The following is a 22,138-nucleotide window of genomic DNA, read 5'->3' as shown; positions in this document are numbered from 1 at the left end:
AAAGAGTGGTTAAACATTGGCACAGGCTGCCCAGGGAAGTGGTTGAGTCCCCATCCCTGGAGGTATTTAAAAGACGTGTAGATGAGGTGCTTAGGGACATGGTTTAGTGGGCATGGTGGTGTTGGGTTGACGGTTGGACTCGATCTTAGAGGTCTTTTCCAACCTTAATGATTCTATGATTCTTGCATGCAGAGGGAGTTGGCCAATGTCATTGCAAGGCTGAGCTCTGTCATCTTTGAAAGATCATGGTGATCGGGGGAGGATCCTAGTGACTGCAAAAAGGCAAACATTGCACCTGCCTTCAAGAGGACAAAAAGCAGGATGTAGGGAACTAGAGACTAAGCAGCCTCACCTCCCTGGAAAGGTTATGGAGCAAATCTTACTCAAAGCCATTTCCAGGGACATGAAGGATACAATGACTTGGAACAGCCAGCACGGATTTACTGAGGGGAGATCATGCTTGATCATCCATGTTGCCTTCTGCAATGAGATGACTGGCTGTGTGGATAAAGGGCAGAGCAGTGGATGTTGTGTGCCTTTAGCAAGGCCTTTGATATAGTCTCTTGTGGTATCCTGATAGCCTAACTGTGGGGGGATATGGGCTGGAGAAGTGGAGAAAAATGTGGGTGGAAAATTCTCTGGGCCTTTGGGCTCAAAGGATGATAGTAATGCAGATTCCAGCTGGTGCCCCTCAGGGATTGGTACTGGGCTCAATACTGTTTAATGTCCTTATTAACAACCTGGATGATGGAATTGAATGTGCTCTCGGCAAGTTTGCAGACAGTACCAAATTAGAGTGGTTGACATCTCAGAGGGCAGGGCTGCTGTTCAAGAGAACTAGACAGGTTGGAGAAATGTGCTGCCAGAAATCTCACGAAGCTCAACAAAGGCAAATGGAAAGTCTGTTGTCTTACAGGATAACCACGTACAGCATCCAGGCTGGGGACTGGCTGGCTGGGTAGAAAGCAGTTTTGCAGAAAAGGACCTGGGGATCCTGGTAGACAGCCAATCATGTATTGAGCTGTAATAGCAAGGGTGTAGCCAGCCGGTCAAGAGAAGTGGTCGTTCCCCTCTATCTGGCACATTTGGTACTGCAGCTGCAGGACCATGTCCAGTTTTGACTCCCCAAAATACCGGAGTACTGCAGCGGGGGTACCGAGAAGGTTGGGGGCTGAAACACATGACCTATGAGGAGAGGATGAGGGAGCTTGGCTTCAGCCAGAAAGAGAGACATTGAAGGGGAGATCCTATTGCTTTCTACAGCTATCTAGTGGTAGAATGTAGAGAAGATGGAGCCAGCTCTTCTCAGTGGATCCACACAGGAATGACAAGAGTCAACAGGCCAGGAACCTGGGAAATTCTGACTTGTGATAAAGTACTTTTTCTACTATCAAGAGCGGTCAAACACTGGAACAAAGACCCTGAAAGACAGTGGAATCTCCATCATTGGAGACGGTGGGAGCTCAACTGGACAAGCCTCTGAGCAATCCGCTCTACCTGTTTCTGCTTTGGGCAGGAGCTTGGACAGGACGACCTCTGGAAGGCCCTTTCAACCTGTATGATTCTGTGATTCTGTTTTAGTAATGGTGTTTTACTGACTCCTGACTGCTGCATCTATAAATTAATAAGCAATAGTAAAACACGCTAACCCTTGGAAAAGTAGTGACATGGGGACCTTAACTTTTTTTATTAAAACCAAAAAAATAAGAAAATGAGCTTTCAATTAAAAAGCAGGGAGGAGGGCTTACCTTGAAAGCCAAAAGGTCTATTAATACGCCTTCAGTTATGAAAAAGCCAATTACTTGGATTTTCAGATTTCTTTTGAAGAGCAGCTGCATAGTTATATTACAGGAATTAATTCAGTGTTGCTTTGGCCTTTCCTTGATTCAGCAACGTACTGCTTTGAAAGACTCCAAGATGAATAATGAAAGTAGTGATGCAAAGAGGCAATTGCTAGATCAAATCGAGAGGTATTTGCAAAGCTTAGATTTGAGGTGCCATATGAGTGCTGACATTCATGCATGTTCTGATTTATACAGTATTGACAGAGTACTTTGAAGATTAATATGCTCACATTGCTAATTTTATTCTTGTAAGGCCTTTTATAAAGTTGTGTTGGGTTTTTTTTTTTGCATTGTACTCATTACCGTAATATGTTGCTTGGGTCTTGTATTCAGAGATCCATCCTAGTTAAAACACTAGGTCGTGTAAGAGTATTTCAGCCTTTAAGCAAGCAGGTCTCTGACCCTTTAATGGCTGTGGGTTTTTGGGAGGAGGAAGGTTCTGCATCAGGTAAAAATCAGACTTCTGATGGATTAAAATCTTTTCAGTCTCTTATTTTACTATTATTTGTCATCAGTGAGCCTGGATGTTTCCCTTCAGGTGCTTAAACAGTCCTCTTGTGGTTTTGTTTTCACATCTAGTGCAGAGAGAGAGAAAAGGGGTTGTTTTGGTGGTTTTGGTTGTTTGGGTTTTTCTAATTTGTGCTGTGAATTACTGTGCTGTTCACTGTGTTTCTTCACCAGTGTATTGAGACGTACTGTTACCCTTCTTACTCAGTTGGCAAAAGGGATGGCATCTCATGCAGCTCTGGAAACACAAGTAAATGATGCTACTGAAGCAGCCAAAAAATACATGGCCGAGAATGAAAGGCTGCAGGAGGTATCTTGCAACTTTTTTAGTTATTTTCTTATACAGCAAGTAGTACAAAATACTATGGGGATAGTTTGCTACTGAGTAATGTCCGTTCATTTGTTTTCTTCTGGTGGAAAAAGGAAGAACAAAGTTCTTACAATATGTAACTCAGAATACTGAATACAAATTTCAGTAGCATTTTATTAACAAAGGAAACTAAAGTAATCCAAATAAATGTTCTGTCTTTCCAGTACAAATTTCATCAAAGTAGTAATATATTCTTAAAATATCTCTTTGAATTTAATCATAGCAAAGTAAAGGGAGACACTAATTTTATTCTTTTTATCCTAAACAGTTGGCTCTTTAGGTCAGGGCTATAGCAGTCCAGTATGGAAAAGCCTACAATATAGCTGTTCTCGTGCTGGCTGTTTCTTCTAAATAAGATTTGCTCCAGTCCTGAAATGTCTTTTCTAATTTGTAAAATTGGTCTTTTGTATTTATTGTATTTTGTATTCTTGCATCTGTTTTTATGGTGGGTCAGCCAATCTCCTAATACCTTCCTTTCTCAGTAGGGCACTGCCATAGTACTAATGAGGATATTACCAAAAACTTCTTCGTTAAAATAACCACCAATGGACCAAAGACATGTTGTTTTTATGAGAAGAATGGAGAAAATTAAGCTATCATTTGTCTGTTGTGGTTCAATATACAGTTGTATGCAGGAAGGGAAGTCAGCAAAGATAATAAAGATAAATTTATGAAATCTTTTCTCATAATTTGTTGGTTTGACTTCTGTTGGGAGAGGTTGAACCGTAAGTTAGAGTGCAGATATCCATGGTATCAAGACTTCTACAGCGTTCTTCAGTCTGGCACATTGTCAAAACAAAATTCACTGCAGGTGTGTACAGGTTTCCTTCCAGTTTGGAGCAATGTCTGTGGTTACCAGCACTGTAATTTTTTTGTAATAAATCTTCAGACAAAGAGAACAGACTCTGCACAAAAAGTACTAGAAGGGATGCAGAAAAATCCCGTTGTTTGAGAGGTGTCGTAAAACAAGGATCAATAGAGTGTGTGTTAGGTATTTTCCAAGTACGAAACGATTCCAGAATTTTTGGATTTAGTATTTTGTCAAAATGATCCAGACTCCCTCCCTCAGCCATGGAATTTGTCTCTTTACTGCATACTGGTACTCCCCCACCACCACCCCCCTCTGTCCTCTTGGGATTTGGCCAAAAGTCCTCTTTTTGTTCTGCTTTCACATTCTCTTAGCAACACATTCTCTTAGCTGCTTGTAAGTGATAGCCAGAAACTGGAAACTGTATTCCTGTGTGTTTGATTGCATGGTTTGCAAAAACAGTGGTAGCCACACCTACAGCCAACATGCTGTGGCTGGATCTCCATTGTGCTGGAGGTGCAAAGTGTTCAGAATTGGTTTATTTTAACTTTATAGAGATACTATGACTTAGGTTCCTCTGTGGCTTGGCCCCTGCATTTGTGTTCATTTACAAGCGTGCTTCATTCCACCATGAGAGGGAGGCAAGAACAATTGCATATAGGGCACTGGCTGTAAGTATAAATACTGTAAGTTTACTCCAGTGTGCTAGGTCTGCACTGTCTCCTGTTCAGAGGTTCCATGGAGCACAGGATTTTAAGATAAAAGTTTACAGAAATAACTAATAGAAAGAGGGGAGCACAAAGTAAAGGAGGCAATCTGTGGCCAATTTAATGACAAATTGGCTATGGTTTTGTTACCAGCAGTCAAATGCAATCTCTGCTCTTTGGTTAAATTTTCTTCAGCTCTTTTCTTTGGATTGTTTACCAGTCTTTATAAACAGTTCTTCTTCCTAAAGTAATCTTTCCTCTCTGTTCCCACCTGTGCCCAGTAAGCTCTGATGAGTTCACCTAACAGCTGTTCGTCTCAGTTGTTCTACTTTTCTTTTTCCCATTAAGTGTTTACCACTTCTTTTGCCATTTCCATAACAGAGATGATGCTTGGTTGAATAATAGAGGCTATATGAGCAAAGGGTCTAATTATGGGGTCTAATCCTTAACTTACGATACTTTAAGTCATCCATAGCAATTGCCTTAATGATAAGAGTGTGCATAAGTATAGTAGTGCCAACATTTTCAGAGTACAGGGAGTATACTGCTCTTGTGTTTAGTCCTTACAGGGCTCTTCCTGAATCCTTTCTTAGATTTTCTTTAATTTCAGTGGGAATCTAATCTGGGTATTGAAGTATTCTGAAGATTGAAGAAGTAGCTGCAAACCTACAAGGAGAGATTTGTGATGTATTACATGATTTAAATAAGAATAAATTATTAGAACAAGTTGCACATAAACATGGCAGTGTTCTGTCACTTGCAGTCCCAGTGTAAGTCTTCTGGAAAAGCCATTTATAACCTAAACAGAAGTTGTGGGCCTGATGCAGAGATACAAAGTACTCTTACACAGGAGATAATACCATACTATTACAAGTATGCCATTACTATCAACTTAAAACATTGAACCTTTTTTGTGTGTGTTTGGGTTTTTTTTTTTTGTTTTTCCCCCCTAGAATGACTGAGTATCTGCCTGTGTCACGTTGGCACTTGATAAAACCTGTCACTTTGCATGATCAAGGCTGACATTCTCTGGCTGTTTGGCATTAATGTCAGACTAATGAAAACAAAATTAATTGTAGCAACTGTGGGTTTTAATAGGCCTTGAGTGAAAAAGGGAGCAGTAAAAAGAAAGAGTCAGCGGAAGCAACTGATGAAAAGTTGAAGGAGGAAGTTGAACATTTGAAAGCAGAGCTACAGAAGACATCAAATGGTAAGTATGGGTTAGGACTTCTTTGCAATTAAGAAAAAGATGATTTCAACACTGGATGTCAAAAAATTTATTCTAAGTATAGCATTAACTACAGCAGTTTACAGAACACTTGGGTTGTGGTTTCTTTACATTTGACTAGGAACTGGAAAAACATGCCATTGCCATCCCCATATTGTAGTAAATGTTTTCATTATGAACATGTGCACAGTGTAATTTGAACACCTTAGTTAAATTGTAATTATTAAGAAATTGAACTGATCTATTTAAGTGGTGTGGACTCATCAATGACATGACCAGGATATGGAATCAATTGCAGGTTGCTTATAGGCATCAGATTGATCTTTCACGTCATACATATCAGCCACTCTCCTGGTATAAAATGGGGAAGTATGTGGTTGAGGTTTTTTCTATAAAGTAGGGATTTGGTCAGATAGCAGAAAAGTCCTTGACTAGTATTGTAAATCTATCTATCTCCTGCAGCAGAGGTGTTAGTGTTGTTTTTTTAATCTTTTTTTTTTTTCCTACAAGGAAACATGCCTTGCAATTTGTAACATAATACTTTTGTTAGCAGCTTCCATGTTTAAGGTTTAGGTTGTCAAAACTGCTTTCTTGGCAACCCAAATTGAGATAGAAGCAGATTTTACCTGTTTGGTTCTGTCTTATTGGGATCTGTCAAGGTGTGTGATGCTTATGAACACCTGCTCATCTGAAATTAGTGTTTTTAAGATAACACTGCCTGTGACCTTGTAAGCATTAATCAGATGTTCAGACTGTAACAAAACACAGATTTTCATGGTACCAGATAGTATGTTGTCATCAAAACATAGCCCTGCTTTCCTATTGCATGGCACTGCTACAAAGCTGTAAAAATAACAACAAATATTTCATTAATAGTTTTTCATTGTCCGCTGGGAAGACAAACAAGAACTGCAGAACAGCTGTCTTCAGCTGCACCTGAAGCAACAAGAATCGTTAAGTAGAGGGTCTCATTAGTTCACATTCTCAGGCAGGTTTGATTGTAGGTTTTCTGTCTCCTGCTGTTTTCTTAAAGAAAGGGGGGAAAACTGCCTTTGAAGTGACAGGATCAATGAAAAACTTAAATGCGTATGTTTTATTTAAACTAACTGGTGGTATGTAACACTAATATAATGTAAGCTTTTCAGTGAGGAATGCTAGAGAAAGCTAAGGAATAAATAGATTTACCACACGCTGCTTCAGCTGCATTCTCCCTGTGGGCTGTTGTCCATCCAAAAGATGTATAAATTAAGGCATGCTTGAGTCTTTTGTTGGGGAAAAGTGGGGGAGAGGGTCTTTTTAAGGAATGAATAGGAAAATATTTACAACCCTTCCCCTGATGCCGTCCCCCTCATTGCCAAAACAGAAAATCCCATGGTTATGTTAATTACCATCATCAGCTAGATGGTGTTAGGTATGTCTGTCTTATTTTTTTGTAAGTTTTCTTACACGTTATTTTGAGCAAACTGATAGCCAGAAAGCTTAAAGTACTTGATAATAGCCACATCTGTAGACACAGCTTTCTGTGGAGTGTTAGAGATTTAATGTCAATCAAATTTACTGTTTTCTTCTGAAACTTCTGCAACTGAGCAGGTGAATGTTGAGTTTCATGCTCGCTAAGTGTGAGCAATGCATTATGCAGTATCGAAGTTGAGATTGAAAGGCTTGTTTTACCTCTTTTTAACAATTTTTCATGCCACTGAGCTCACATGACTAAAGTAACTTTTTCTTTGTGTCCACAAAGTCCAATCCATGGAATTTTGTGGGTATTTTGTGGGGAGGAAGGGAGTGAAGAATGGGGGGTGTCACGTAGTAATGAAGCAAGGCAAAACTAGTAAAAAAAGGAAAACTTTTCTGGTTTGGTTTTTTGGGGTTTTCTTTTTGTTTTTTTGTTTTTCAGCTGTAGTATTAGTAAGAGTAATAAATTTGGATTTTGTTCTTGTTTGGTTGGGATTTGGGGTTTTTTTTTTTTTTGCTGCTTGGATGAAAAAACAAGTATAATCTTTTTCACAGAGCAGTTTCAAATACTCATTGCTCTGGTCTGGTACACTTGTTAAGCTACTTATGCATGGTGATATGGTGATATATTACTTCATAGTAGGCCACATGTTGAAAGGTGCGTTACCTCAATAGAGTGGCACCCAGGAGGAGTCCTAAATGTAAGTCTGCTTCACGTTTAAATAACGTAGTTTAGTATCAGATTAGTGCTGTGACTTCAGGGGAGATCCAAACTTTCTGTAAGGTTTTGATGCAGTATTTACAACTTCTGGCAGAGGAAATACTGTATGTCTCCTCTCTTTGAAATTCTGACTGAAATTGTAGTGTAGACCATGATTATTGCAGACTTTCAGGAGACTCATCCCTAGTTCTTCAGCTTTCTACCTTTTACAGGAAACACAGTCTACCTTACGGGTTTTTTTGTCCACTTAACTGTAAGTGAAATCCTAAGTTAAGAAGACATTTTGCCACCTACTGTGCTCTGGGCAGGTGGGGGGTAATAATGAAAATACAAGACGAAGAGACCGAGTAGTAAAATCTGAGGAAAGGTTGGAAATGAGCAACAAAGATTTCAGCCAAATTTGTTTTCTTTTCAGACTTGACTTTTCTATCCCCCTTGATGCCCTTTTTTGCTTTATTGCAGAAGCGAAGGGAAGGGGGCTAGTTCTTCACTACTTTATTGCAGACCCACATACTGGGGGCTTTACAGGCACCCAGCAGTGGGGCTAGCACTTTCAGAGCCTAAATCCATTTTTAGCATACCTGGACATGTAATAACATGACTGTTTAGAAACCTTCTGAGATGGTATTTTATTGATACACTTACATATTATGAAAAATGTCTCACTGATACCTAGAAATAAATATACCTAGGACCACCAGTGCAGATGTGAGAATGTTTCTCCTGCTACACATTAGACATAATTTCTAACAAAATGTTGATTCAGATAATTAAAGGCTCTCGGTATGGCTGCTGGTCTCAGACATACAGAAATTTTCTGGGGAAAGAAGAGGTGCTATGATTGTTTCATTTTGATAGTTTTGAAAATTACGCAAAAAGCTACGAGGAAAACAAACTATTTGCAACTGGAGATGATGCCAGAGTATGAGAGAAATTTCATAAAGCAGCTGTCCTTACAGCGATCCTTCGGTTGGGGGCAGGAACAAGACTTTTGGTGCATTAGCTTTGTTTTCACGCTCACAGATCCCACACTGTGGAAATGCTGATGTGTAAATGTCCATTTGTTACTATGGGACCCTTTGGGCAGGAGGGAGACTTCTGCAATGCTGTACTATTCCGCCTTTTATCTCGGGTCATTTTTTTGGTGGCATTGTCCTAGTGTATGGTAAAGGCTACAGCTTCATTTACACAATAGAAATTTACACAGGACAACTAGTATTGATCAAGTCTTACAGCAGAACACGCTGGTGGCAGACTCCTGTCCAGCTCGTTGACACTTCACTCTTCTAGCAATATTTCATGGCAAATAACATGCACCTAAAGCTTCTATCTGCATCTGATGGAGCATAATGGGCATTGCGGTCCCCAGCACCTGTGTGCAGTTATTGAGCTGTGACCTTATTGCATCTTTGAGCTGAGTCTGTAGTGCCACATTGAGACAAAACTCAAGACTGTTTCTTTGTCTCTGCCATTAGGATTTCACTTTGTGAAATGTGTACTGACTCACCAAAGTAATTTAGGCACTTTTAAACTTTAGTTCAACTTTTTCTCTATTTTTATATATTGTTGTCATAGGCATACAGTGGGGCAGGAGGAAATTCTGGTGAAACTTCTGTGCATCCTTTAATGAGGTTTGTTTTGTGTACAGAATGTGTCACGAGTGCTTTTTGTTTCACGGTTGCATAGTGCTGTAGGAGACAGGAGTAAGAGAGCAACAATTCATATGGAGGGCTGGTTTTGAAATAGCTTTTAATTGTTGACTATTCTAGAAAGTATGCATGTACAGATGTACAACTCTCACTTAAATGCTAAGATTATTAGGTGGTAGAAAGATATAAACAATACAGACAATGGGAATACATTTCATAGAACTGTTGCTGCCAGTCAGAATTCAGCTTGGCCTTCATGTTGCCAGGCAGGCTAGTGCCATGTATGAAAAATATATTTATGTTGAGCTCCACTGAAGCATTCCAGTTCTTAAAAACAAACAAAGAAACAAAGAAAAAGAAAACCAAACCCAAACTGTCAGCTTTCTTTTGTAAGCTGGGAATACGAGATATAAGTTAAAAGAATTGGCCACAGTCTCATGTTATTTAGCCGATGGCAGAGGGAGGTTTAGAAACAAAGTCCATCTTACTTAACCTTACTTTTTAACTGTGAGATCATAACCTTGGTGGGAGCCATTGCACAATGTCACATGCAACAAGAGTTGATATTCATATTTGTTGATTCGAAGGGATGTCGCTGCGTACAGCAAGCATGGTTTTGTTATACAAGGTCATTTATGCCATTTGAAGATGCTGTAACATGCCTTTTGTAACAAAATTTCATTTGAGGTTGCAAAAGGTACTTGGAGCAAATTTGTGTGTAATTTTTTGGCCCTGCCTTCTCTTTTTAAACTTTATCTGACCATTACATTTTAAGGAGAGAATTCAGAATTAATATGGAATTACTTGACTGGAGTTGTTTCCAGCTTTACAGCGTATTTGTTGGCAAACCTCTTGTCCCGTCAGTGCTTAAATTCTTAAATGTGAATAGCTCTTTCTCAACTTGAAGACTCTTTTAAGAGAGGGATAGTCTTAAACTAGTCCAAATCATTTGGGTTGTAGACTTGTATTGTGAGCAATGCTAATTTAAGTTCCAGATCGTTTCCTTAGTAGCAAGCACTGTAACTCAAGTCATTTAGGCAGACCAGGACTAGCAGTTGTGCAGGGAAATACCCAAAGAATCACTGGTTGCTTTTGTTGCTGTTTGGTTTTGTTTTACTGTTAGGTTCTCCATCCTTGTTGAAATGAGAAGATAATATAAATGCTACAGCTGCTGGGCTGTGGTAACCTCTTCAGAGCAATTTTATTCCTCATCCTGCTTCAACTTTAGAGGCATCTGAAGTAAACTATCTATCCTGGAACAGGATACAGAGAATGTGGTAAGGGAAGGACAAGTTCTCTACTTCTCCCAGACTGTATGTTACATTAGTTTGTGGACCTCCAGTTACACATTAAGTGTAAAAGGATAAAGTTTGCCATAAATGTCTTCCATTGATATACTGCCCTAAGAATATTTTGTCGATTTTTCTTTGAAGGGAAGGGGAAGGAATGAAAAAGGATGGCATACCTCTCTCAGTACTGAGGCTGGATTCCCGTTTTGAGACTTACTGACTATTCCTCTCATTAGTTGCATTAGCGTAGAAGCAGCGTTCTCACTTCTTGCCTGCTCGTGCATTTAGTTGGTAGGAACAATCAGCTGTTGGGTTTTGCTTGCTGCCAGTCCAGCTGCTCTGTCTCCTGTGAGGCAAAGTAACAGTCCAGATGGAAGCCAGAAATAATAACTGTATTGTGTACACAAAGGATCTTCTGTTTTCTGCTGGATCAGTGTTCATATGATACGATCCATATGACAAACAATATACCTGTACAATCTACTTGGCTGCACTGCAGTGTTCGTGCAGTGGCAAAACAGTTGAGCAGCAGTGTATGGACAGTCTCCGTTGCTTGACAAGAAGACATCCAGAGAAGTTGACACACTGGGGAGGGAATTCATGTTATCAAAGATGTGACGCTCCTTTTTATTGTGTGGCCCCAACAGGAATGAGTCTGGGTTTGGTGTTCTTGGTGGTTGGGGGTTTTTTGGTGGTTTTTTGGTTTTGTTTTTTTTTTTTTTTGTCCATAGCCAACACAGGTGGAAAGGACAATCTGCTCTTTGCTTTCTCTTCTTCTAGGGTTAGGTGAGGTATTCCTGTCATACGTCTGTTTTTGTCAAAACACTGAAACAATGCAGTGGCTTGTTTGCTTTCTTGGTTTGCAGATACTTTTAGATATTTTGTTCATGTTTTAAAGATACAGTAGTTTTTAGTTGCAACTAAAGTACTGTACTGCTGCTTGTAAACAGCTAAATAGTATTATGACTTCTTCAGAAATGAGATAGTGTTAATTTTTACTGTAACTAACTATGTACAAGAATGTTTAAACAGGCAAAATTTAGCTTTCTAATGATCAGATTCTTGAAGAGGTGAAATAGCATATGCATATGTTTTTTGTCTACAGCTTAAAAATCAGAAGCTTATCAAATTGTCATAAGTTTTAGAGTGATTTCCAAATTTTATTGTTGAATATTTTAAACAGTAGCAAAATCAGAAAGAGAGTAAATGCAATGGGGTTTGACTTGTCGGATGTGTGGAAATCATGGTTATTGCAAATACCAAAACCTTTAGAAAGTGTTTTTTGTATTGATGCTGTCGAGAATGCATTAAAGGATGAAAGATATCTGATTAAGAGTATGGAAATTAAAGAAAGTATGTAAAGAGATGGGATGAATGTTTGACCATGTTGGAATCAATAGACATAAGTGTAATTAACTTCAGTAGACCAGAATTTCAGGCTAGGTAAAAGTCCTATTAGTGGAAAACCACTTGCAGACTTTCAAAATGAGAATGCTTTTGAATCTATCTATTCAAATTAATAAATTAAAAATAGCAGAAATGCTGGGGGAGGGAGTCTTCCTTTTTGCATGTAGGAGAGTGGTCAAATCTCTTGGGTCCTGATGTTTCAGGAACTAGCTCCCAAAGTGAACCATGGTTAAGACCAGAGTGCTTGTAGCTAGGTGCTTAACAAAACCACATCTAGCTCCTCATCTTTTGAGAACAGGCTCTTACAGAGGTGCTGCAATTCTTGAGTGTCTTGGAGGTCTCTGGGAAAGAACAGTCTGTCTCAAGAAGCTCACAGTTGAAGGATGGATCCACATTTTTGGAACAAGGAAAATGGCAAATGCTTTTTATTTGTACCATCAAGACTTGTTTTTTTACATCTGGCTATGTGAGGCAACCTTATAGGTCGTTAACAACATTTCTCTGTTTTAGCATGAATAAATCAAGTTTTAGGGTATGCCTGTGCTGCTACAGCAGAGAGATATAAAGATACCTGAGATACCTATAGCAGAGGAATAAGAAAATATCTAAATGACCTTACTTGTATGCTTACATAACAGCTTAGGAGTAGTGGCTTTATGAAACTTTATGCTGATTTACCCTGCATTGTAAATCAGCCCTTATGGAGTCCTGGGCTGTTTTGTACTGCAGCATAGACATGCTCTCAGTTTATTGCTGTTGAGATTATGAGTAGAGCAATAATTACTTCTTCCCATGATAAAAACCTGTTCACAGTTGTCTATCCTACCACCACCGTTTCTGCCTTCTCATCCATAAAGTGATGATGCTTCTAATGAATTAACTCATGCATGGTAAAATATATAACAGGGTGAAAAGGGGGGGGGGGGGGCTATGCTCCTATAATAATGTATTATATCTCTCCCCCCCCTCATTTTACAGACGGCCTCAGTTGCTTTGCTAAAATCTTGCCCAGTGTTTGAGTTCCCTCTTTGTTTTAAGAGGGCTGACAGTTTTGGTTTTGGGGTTGTAGAGTTTTGTTTTTCTAGAACTGTCTTCTGCAATGTGACAGAACACTGTAGTCATCACTAACTTGTCACCCCTGTCAACAGTTTATTGGTCTTGCCCTTACCTTTATTACAGCCCCTTCCTCTTCGTTGTGCTGCTCTTCCTGAACACAAGTCATTCTCTTTCCCCTCCCTGTCCTGCACATCTCTTCCTGTGTCCATCTGTGATGCTCTGTTTTAAACTTAAGCTTTTTTTTTCAGAGGAAGGACTGTCTAGTGCAGTGGAGCCCTAATACATAACTAGGGCTCTGAGGAACTGCAAGAGTACAAATAATAATTAAAACACTAATTCTGATATTTTACAGCTCTCCACAAGGCAAATAATGAAGTGACTGCAGTTAAAAAGCAGTCTGAAGGCCTTAAAAGAGAATATGATAATCTGATGAAAGAATATGAATGGCTTCAGGTAGGTGGTTCTGGATCGCTATATGAGCACAATGTTCTGAAATTGTACCAGCAAAATTCTGCTTGTTGGGTATGTATTATGCAAGAGAATTTACCAAAATCTTTAGTATAGCATAAAGTTACAATGGGCAGCACTCTTTAAACTTCGAAGGCCTTAAAAGAGAATATGATAATCTGATGAAAGAATATGAATGGCTTCAGGTAGGTGGTTCTGGATCGCTATATGAGCACAATGTTCTGAAATTGTACCAGCAAAATTCTGCTTGTTGGGTATGTATTATGCAAGAGAATTTACCAAAATCTTTAGTATAGCATAAAGTTACAATGGGCAGCACTCTTTCAACTTCATCAAAGTAGTAGAATTTTGTTTTTCAAGGACTGGACAGCAAAGCTATTAGCATCTTCTTTTTTTGCACATCAGGTGACAAAGCTCAGGTCATCAATAGACTCAATTTTGCTGTCACTTGGGAAAGAAGATTCAGTAGTTTTGCCTGTGATGATCAAACTGAAATCTTGGAAGAAAATTACAGGAGTAGTGTGTGTGTGTGCTATATACATCAATTATAAGAGTAATTTTATTTTATTTGCTCTTTAAACATGCTTTTGCAATACTGGATTATAAATGTTGCAATCGTGTTGATACGCAAGAACAAAAAAAAAACAGTAACAAGAAACAGCCTAGGCTAGAAACAGGCTACTCTAAAAATTCAAACTGAAGTACAAACCAAAAAAAGAAACATAGCAAGCAAAAGCTGAATTAGCATTTTGACTGGGTTTGCATATGTGCATGGCTATAATACGCATAATATATACAGTAATTATTTCTGGTAGAACTGGGAGCTCTGCTTGTTTTTTAAGTTGTCTGACAGATGTTTGTATGTTCCATGCCTAATATCTGCCTCAGAATTCCACCAAAATTCAATAAAAATGAAAGTTAGCCTGTTTACAAGTAATGGTCTTGGGAGAAAATAAATGATTGATGTTAAAATTATGGTGACCTGCTTTTCAAGAAGAGTTGTTTGTTGGTCCTGTATTAATAAAGTAAAAAAAAAAAAAAGGCAAATTTGAGCTGGTTATAATCTTTTTCCTGTACTCTCTGAAGCTGCTTACTGATTCACAGCCTCACCTTACACTCTTACAGAGATTGCTCAGCTGATCTGTGTTCGAATTAAGACCACCATGCATGTCCTGTCTTCGTTGTGCTTCCCTGTGTAATGAGCTGTAGTAGTCCTGCTGCATTTCTAACAGTCTTGTGGTCCAGACCACACATCCTTACAGTTTTCTGTGTTTACCTATGAATGCAAAGAACAGAAGGTACTGAGCACACAGTAGATGCAGCTCCTAAGGATAAACCAGCTGATAGCAGACAACATTTTCTGCTGAGTTTGCACAGTTCAGCTGTAACATGAACAGGGAGCAAAAGGCGGCTGCGTGGCTGTTACTGTACTAGGATCAGAAGTGCACGTGTTATGTGGGGTAGTATTGGTGGGACTACAACTTTGAAGGGTGTATGGTGAACAAATCAGGTATGACTGCAAGGGGGCAAAATGTGGCATCTGGAGTCAATGGTTTCTGATCTTGCCAAACATAAAAAACTATTTTTAATCTCTTTTCAGGACAGTTTAAATGAAGCAGAAGACAAGAAAGACCTGTAGGTGCATCTAAGACAGATGGCATCAGTACAGTTGCTTCAACGTGAAAAGCCTTGTGCTGTCTAGGTTCCTGATGCATATCTGAAACAAAAGGTGATTTTTCTGAAGAGCACACGCACTGCGGGTCATTATTCAGATGCCTCTAATATATCTTGGTTGCCAAAATATTCTGTGTTGCAAATAAAATGTTAAGTGGCTTACCCAATTTACCATGGAATTTGTTACTGCTGTTGTGAGGAGAAATCTTTCAATTCCATCTGGAGCAACTTGACAGTTCTCCAAGCTTTTGCCTTCCAGAATGGTAACAGATCATGCACTGTTAGCTTGTAGCATTTGAGCAAGGTTGTATATCATGCTATACCATAAAAACACAATTACCTAAACCTCCTTTGCAACACCTGTTTGGAGTCTTCAAAAATTCAGTTACCAGTGGGGTGAAGAAGGCTGAAAGCTTTTCATCAGCCATTCCACTTCAGTGGAAAACTGAATGACAATCAATCTAAGGAAAATAAATAAAGAAGGAAACTGCATTTCTAAATCCATCTGGCTAGCTTGTGACTTTCATTTAGCCACGTGGATGAGTGTATTTTAACAAATAATATTTTGCGTGCCTCTGGCTTATTTTTCTTTAATATATTGGATTATTTCAGTTTTCATAACCAAAGTTTTGGGTTGGTTGGTATTAACAGTCTGTATTTTTACACTGTTCACATCTGTTTACTCTGTATGTGCCACCTAACTACTTTTGCCTTGCTAAGTAAAAATTCTTTTTAAATGTAGATAGTTGGGTTTGTTTTGTTTTGTTTTCATGGATACGATACCTCGAATAAATGTGCACTGTTTTGCATAAGCCCTTTTTGGCATTCAGAAAGTTGTTTTGAGTTTTTTTTGTTAGTTGGTTCCAGTTTATATTTGAAAGTGGGATATGTTTGTTATATCAAAGGGATTGTTTAAGTTCATGATTTTCGGGGTTTATTTGTGTAAATCTCTCCCAGTATACTCTCGTCAAAGTTAATAGGTATATACACAAAGAACAAAATACACTTCTAACTTGGTGATATTTAACTTTTCCTGGAAATATAGCCTTCTTCATAGGGGTAGTTTTGATTGCTCTGGAAATAGGCTTTGTTTACCCTGGAATTTAAACATAGCGTATTAAGTACTATAAAGCATATTAACATAGCGTATTAAGTAAGAATGCATATGTTTTTAAAAAATACTTCATCCTTGCTCAAGTAGTACAGAATGTGTTCTCAGAGATTCTACGACACTGGAGATTTGTTTATTCATATCAAAACTTTCAGGAAAAGCTACAGATTTTAAGACCCGCATACACACAGGTTTTAGTGATGTAGTTGAATGCTTTTTTTTCCCCCCTGCCCCCCTTCTGAAATATTTAAAATTATGGTAGAATGTTATCTCCAGTCTGATCTAAAGACTATGGTGGAAGCCTTAGAGGTATAACAGTAAGTGCTGTTTTTAATTACAGGACTAAAATATCACCTGTTTTTCTTACTTTAAGACCCAGAACAAAAGCAAATATTACTTACTGTTTACCATTGTTATCTACTCATTAAATTTCTGGTATTTCTTCCTATAGTACAAGTAAATAATTAGGTAGATAATTAGCAACTTACAATGAAAGATGTCATGCACTGGACTCTTCATCCCTAAAAATTTATCTTAGAAAAAATAACATGGAACAAAAAATGTGTAGTTGTGAATGCACTGATAGTATCAGTACTTCTCCTTGAGAAGGAAGTCCGAATGCTTTACAGTAATTTTTGCTGTAGAGCGTGACTGAAGTGTGCAGGAGTGCATAGTGGTATGTACTGCTCCCTCAGAAGCTGAAATGATGCCTGGTATTTTTAAACATGCAACATTCATTCAACGCGTGGTAATCGCACACTGCCCTCTGTAATTACGGCAGTCACCTCAGCCTAGCAGTGTCCTGCTGGCTGCTTGGAAGATGGGGATCCACTGGCTTGGAGATCGAGGAGACAACAGCTTAAAACACAACAAAAACCCCTGCATATCAGGCCACAGAGAATGTTTCCTTAATTAAAAATTAGAGATTGCTTAAAACCCACAGAGTTTGTGCTTTGCCTCCAGTCATTTCTTCTGTCATGTCTGTTCTTTGTATCACTTACCAGATCCCCGTCACAGAGTAGAATATGACCATCACCATTCTCCTACTGTCTGTTGTGGATTATCACACATTTGACTGAGTTGTGTTACCCCATGCTCAGCTCTTTGGAGTCCCAGATTTGTTCACATGAAAATAATCTTTTTGTTACTCAGATTGAAAATATTTTGTAATACCTGCTTTGTAGAACTATATTCTTGGAAAGAACATGTTTCTTTTTTAAAATTAGAAGTCTAAATAGTATATCTAGACATTCCAGTAGATGGCAAGTCTTTCAGAGTATTTTGCATTTGCATTGTTTCACAATACTTTATATGTGTTCAGAGCCTGCAGGAGTCTGGGTTGATCAACTTTAAGTACAGTTTTCTCGTTGGTAATGTTTTAAGCTATGGTTGATACACAGGGAAAGAATGAATCAAAATTTCATGTTTCTAACTCCTGATCTTTCAGGCTGTTGGGTCGCATTTTGGTCATGTTTGCCTGTTTTGTAGGAAAGAGCTGAAGAAAAAGTTAAATCTTCACTAATACTAATGGAATCAAAATTACTTCTGTACTCATGTTTGACAGTTGATTTAATTCTGGGTATGTCTCCAGAAGTAAGAATTCAGAGCTCTTTCTACTCTAAATAATGTCAAAGTAATTGTCTCGTCGTTTTGGAGCTTTTTCCCCCTTTACAAAAGTAGGAATGTGCATTTTCAGTACTTTCGTGGAGAAGCATAGGAGAGAGTATTAATTCTAAAAATATTTGCACGGGTTTAACTGATAGTAGCTTTCAAAAAAAATTGAGATGTGTTTTCATAGGGTTTTTTTTTTTTTTTCATAAACCCCTTTTTCTGTGGAGTCAAGAAAGCAGTGAGGTCATGGTGGGTGCGTGAGAACTGACCTGAATATTAATAGACCTAACTACATGCTTCGGTGTTTCCTTAAATGAAAGCACCTTTAGCTAAGCAGGATGTTTTTTCCCTTTTTCTATTTTTGCAACAAACATATCTTCTTTAATAACATAAATTGTGCACAGTCTTTTCTGAAAATGTACTCTTGTGGTAGCACTACCTGTATTTGCTGCCACAGCAGTCCCTAGCTACGTAGCCTCATTGAAGACACTGTGCTTTCCTAGCTTGTTTTGAAGGGTGAAAGCTGTGGTTTTTACTCAGCATTTAAGGTTTTTTTTCCAAATGTGAAGTTATTGTAGAAGTATGACACGACTGCCTCAGTTCTCGAGTGTTCCTTGAAATGCTGAATTTACTTTGTAAGCTCTTTGGGACAGAAACCCTCATTTTGCCTTGCCTTTGGACAGTGCTCATTCCAGTGGCAACTGTAATATGGGTCCCAATGGAACCTGATACAAATCATTTTACAGATAGGGTTAAGTTGGAAAATCAGCTCTCAGTTATGTCTTTCCAATCCTCCAGCACTCTGTGCTGAATATTGCTGTGTACATAAATTGTGTAAGGTCTAAAAACAGTTCTGGAACTGAGCCTCCCCAGTTCAGGAATAATGTGGAATATTTTATTTTCTATGATAAAATGTAATACTTGTGTTTCACTCTTGAGGCAATGTGCAAATAGGGACAGGCATTGCAAGGTGTCTTTGTGAGGAAAACAAGACAGTCCCTCTAGTTTTGTGTCCTTCACTCTGAAATACAATTGTGGTCCATAGCAAATTCCTATTATCATCCGCAAGTGCAAGTCTGCCCTTAAATGTTGCTATTCTGTCTCCAGCTTTGGGAGAGCTGAGTGGAAGAGGGAGCAGGCTACATTCCTATAGACCAGGACTATATACGCTAGAGGGTTCCCTTCTGAACTCTACCGAGGCGGTCTTCAGTCCACACCAACACAACCAAGTCTGGGATGTTCAGATTCCCAAACATGCTTGGGTGCAGCAGGGTTTAGCGAGTGGGAGCCTACCCCCTATGTTTAGTGTCTAGGGGAAGTTAGATACTAGCACTAGCACGTCCATTGGAAGTGAGGAGATACCAAAGCCAGCTACTAAGGAAAATGAAAATGGGAAGCATCTCTCAAAACTCACTTGTCTGGAAATCAGATACCAATTGCAGCTGTGATAAAAGCATGTCTGCAAGACTTGCAGGTTAACTGCAATGACTATTTAAGTCATAGCTTAAATTCTTTCCTTTATTCTGCTGCCTGAGATCAGACTGTCTGTGTAGTCTGATTGGATTTACTCTTCTCTCTGAAAACACAGCCAGAAGAGGCAGTAGTTTTAGTGATAATTGTGTTTTGAGAGGTAGCTTAATAGCTGCTCACCTAGAAAGTGAGACCATGTTCTACATCTTCCTTAGACTGAGGTTGAAACCCATATTCCTGTGACTATGGGAGAAGAAACTACGTTGGCTGGGAAGGTGCTAAACTACTCCTTGCCTTTTGAGTTTAAGACACGGTACAGAAAAGAGACAATGTGAGAGGAAGGAAGGGAGGGACTGTTATTTTTGGCCAGTAAGGACAAAATCTTAGGCTTTGATGCTTCTCCAGGCATGACTCAGGCATTTAGAGTTAAGGACTCAGGAATAGAGCATACAGTGATACTGTAAGCAGGGACTTGGAAACAGGCTGTGTATCCATCCTAGGCTGTTTATCTCATACCAAGTACAAAATGAACATGATCTAAGTAGGAAATAGTAACAAATAATAAGGTGAACAAAAGGATTTAGAAGACTGGTGTAGATTTCAAGCTAACAAAACAAGAAAAAAAGCCTGCCTTCTAGCTTGAAGGGCTAGTGTTCCAGGGAAAGGGGATGCTACGCAGGGTAGCATCCTGAGTGGGGTCAGCAACATCGCAGTTTAGAAACTTGTTGCTTCTGATTTCACACAGATCTGTCTCTGTGGATAGGATCCATTCTGAGCTAGGGTTTGCATTCTTTATCCTCTTCCTCAAATAATTTTCTTTTCAAATACTGGTAAGTGCATTGTGTTACACGGAGCTTTTTTCTTGAAACCTCTTGTCCTCAAACATGCATACTTCTGTCCTGCCAATATGCGCAGTCCTACAGAGTTCCCATCTGTACATCATCTGATGATGATCCTACAGCATCTCATCACCTGTGAGATGCTGAACCTCAGAGTTCAATTCAGCCAGACGCGGGCTGCAGGAGACGAATTTGCAAGGACTGTGAGTTACAGTCAATTCAAATTCTTCTGACTGTGGTCTTCCTGTGTTAATTGCCATGTTCAGTATGACTTTTTTTTTTCTTCTTGATATCATCCAGTTCTCTTATAAAACCATAGCTATATGAATAATAAGATAATAGTTTTGTGGGAATTCTAGGAGAGAAGAATACATAGCATCGAGTCCTGAAAATTGATTTTATGTTCTATGTTTTAAATGCAGGGCATCTATGTTGGGTTCCTGCAAATGTTTTTGCTGCTAGTATTTTTTGCTTTAATTTTTAGCCTAGAAGCCATTATACCTTCTGGAGTCATTTCATTGTCTTTGCGTTAATTTTAGAACCTAAGAAGATGTTACCACAACAGCTTTTTAAAGTTAGATTTCAAAACTACTTTTCAGGCTACTCCATTTTTATCAGGAGTGGATTCTAACTCAGTAGATTACTTGGTTTTTGATGCCAGCTCAGTTTTCTGTATGTGCTTTAGTATATGTCTAACTGAATCAAGCTACTATTCTGTTCTCCAACATTAATTCCATTTCCCTGTAGTATTATCTGCTAGCAAAAAACTCTGAAAGCTTTCCCACTCTGGAGTGAGTAACGTGTACGTAAGACCACTTTCCTTATAACACAAAGTCCTATCACTAGACATTAACTGTTAGCTTTTCCTCACTCCAGTGCCGTGCTACAAACTTCTACAAAACTTTATTCAGTTTAGGAAGCTGGCTGTTTCACTGCCCAATACAACATTGCTCAGATCAAAGCATTTCAGTAGTTTACCTAGACATTTCTTACAGTACAGCAGCAGGGGAAGCCTGTTGCAGAATTAGAAAGCCTGAACTGTGTTACACTATGAAACGTACTTTCAGCAAGTAGCTTCTTTCCAGTTTAGCAATGTTGGCTTCAACATGCCTGAAGTTAGGACTGCACTAAAACGCTTTGAAACCAAGGCCATCAAGAATATCCATGCGTGAATAGTTCATTGAACAGACATTTTGTGTGATACAGTACCCTCAGCACCTCTTCGGTGTTAGTTGAAACATTGGCACTGATTCTGATTTTGAAACGTCCCTCGGGGTGGGGAGGACACCTGAGGGTAACCTCCATACGTAACATGGAAGAGCTGCGTTGTAGCCAGCAGTACTCGGTGTTCAGGGTTGACTTTTCAGCCCGTCTTATCTCTAATCCTAAATTACAGCAGGGCTGCCAAGGAGTTCGTTCCCTCCGACCCCCATTGGGCAAACTAGAAGCTGCAACCCTGGGCCACCGTCTGACATTTCAGGTGTGACACAAAGAGCCCGCAGGCTCCGAACCACTTCTCCTTCCCGCCAAGGCGGCTGGGTGAGCCCAGGGACGGTTCGGAGAGCAGATGCAGTTTATTAGGCGTTTGTATCTCAGTGTGGAGCCAATTCCCAAAGCTTGGAACATGGGATGCAGCAGGGCTTTGGAAACTCAGGGGAGGTTTCCGTGTGGGCCAAGCGGTGCGTGGAGTGGCTAGTCCTATCTTGTCCCCTCGGGCTCGTCTTAACAGCGAGCACTTTTGCAGGCTGCCGTTGGGCAGATGGTTCCTCAGGGCAGCTGGTGGAGGGGGACGAGACCATCCACCTGTCGGTGGGGTTCGTGTGCGTGCAGAGAGCCCCGCTCCACACGCCGGAGAGTAATTCCCGCTGACAACGACCCTCATCCCGCGCTGTCCCCGCGTGCACGCCTGCCGGGCGGCCGGCTT

General features: G+C 39.5%; 2 protein-coding genes across 2 annotated transcripts in view; both read left to right on the top strand.

Annotated features, from left to right (window-relative positions):
• The window catches only part of BCAP29 (B-cell receptor associated protein 29), a 27,202-nt gene extending 11,098 nt beyond the window's left edge, over positions 1-16,104 (top strand). The window contains exons 4-7 of the mRNA XM_009289031.2: positions 2,526-2,661; positions 5,335-5,446; positions 13,394-13,494; positions 15,110-16,104. Of these exons, the coding sequence (XP_009287306.1) occupies positions 2,526-2,661; positions 5,335-5,446; positions 13,394-13,494; positions 15,110-15,148 (388 nt within the window). The 3' untranslated portion in view covers positions 15,149-16,104. The remainder of the gene's footprint in view (positions 1-2,525; positions 2,662-5,334; positions 5,447-13,393; positions 13,495-15,109) is intronic.
• Positions 16,105-19,620: 3,516 nt separating this feature from the next.
• The window catches only part of SLC26A4 (solute carrier family 26 member 4), a 34,064-nt gene continuing 31,546 nt past the window's right edge, over positions 19,621-22,138 (top strand). The window contains exon 1 of the mRNA XM_009289091.1: positions 19,621-19,706. Within this exon, the coding sequence (XP_009287366.1) occupies positions 19,621-19,706 (86 nt within the window). The remainder of the gene's footprint in view (positions 19,707-22,138) is intronic.

This window comes from Aptenodytes forsteri, unplaced genomic scaffold (genome assembly GCF_000699145.1).
Source record: "Aptenodytes forsteri isolate BGI_AS27 unplaced genomic scaffold, ASM69914v1 Scaffold137, whole genome shotgun sequence".
Lineage (NCBI taxonomy): Eukaryota > Metazoa > Chordata > Aves > Sphenisciformes > Spheniscidae > Aptenodytes > Aptenodytes forsteri.
Note: the sequence above shows the minus strand (reverse complement) of the source record. Positions and strands in the feature narration are given on the sequence as shown.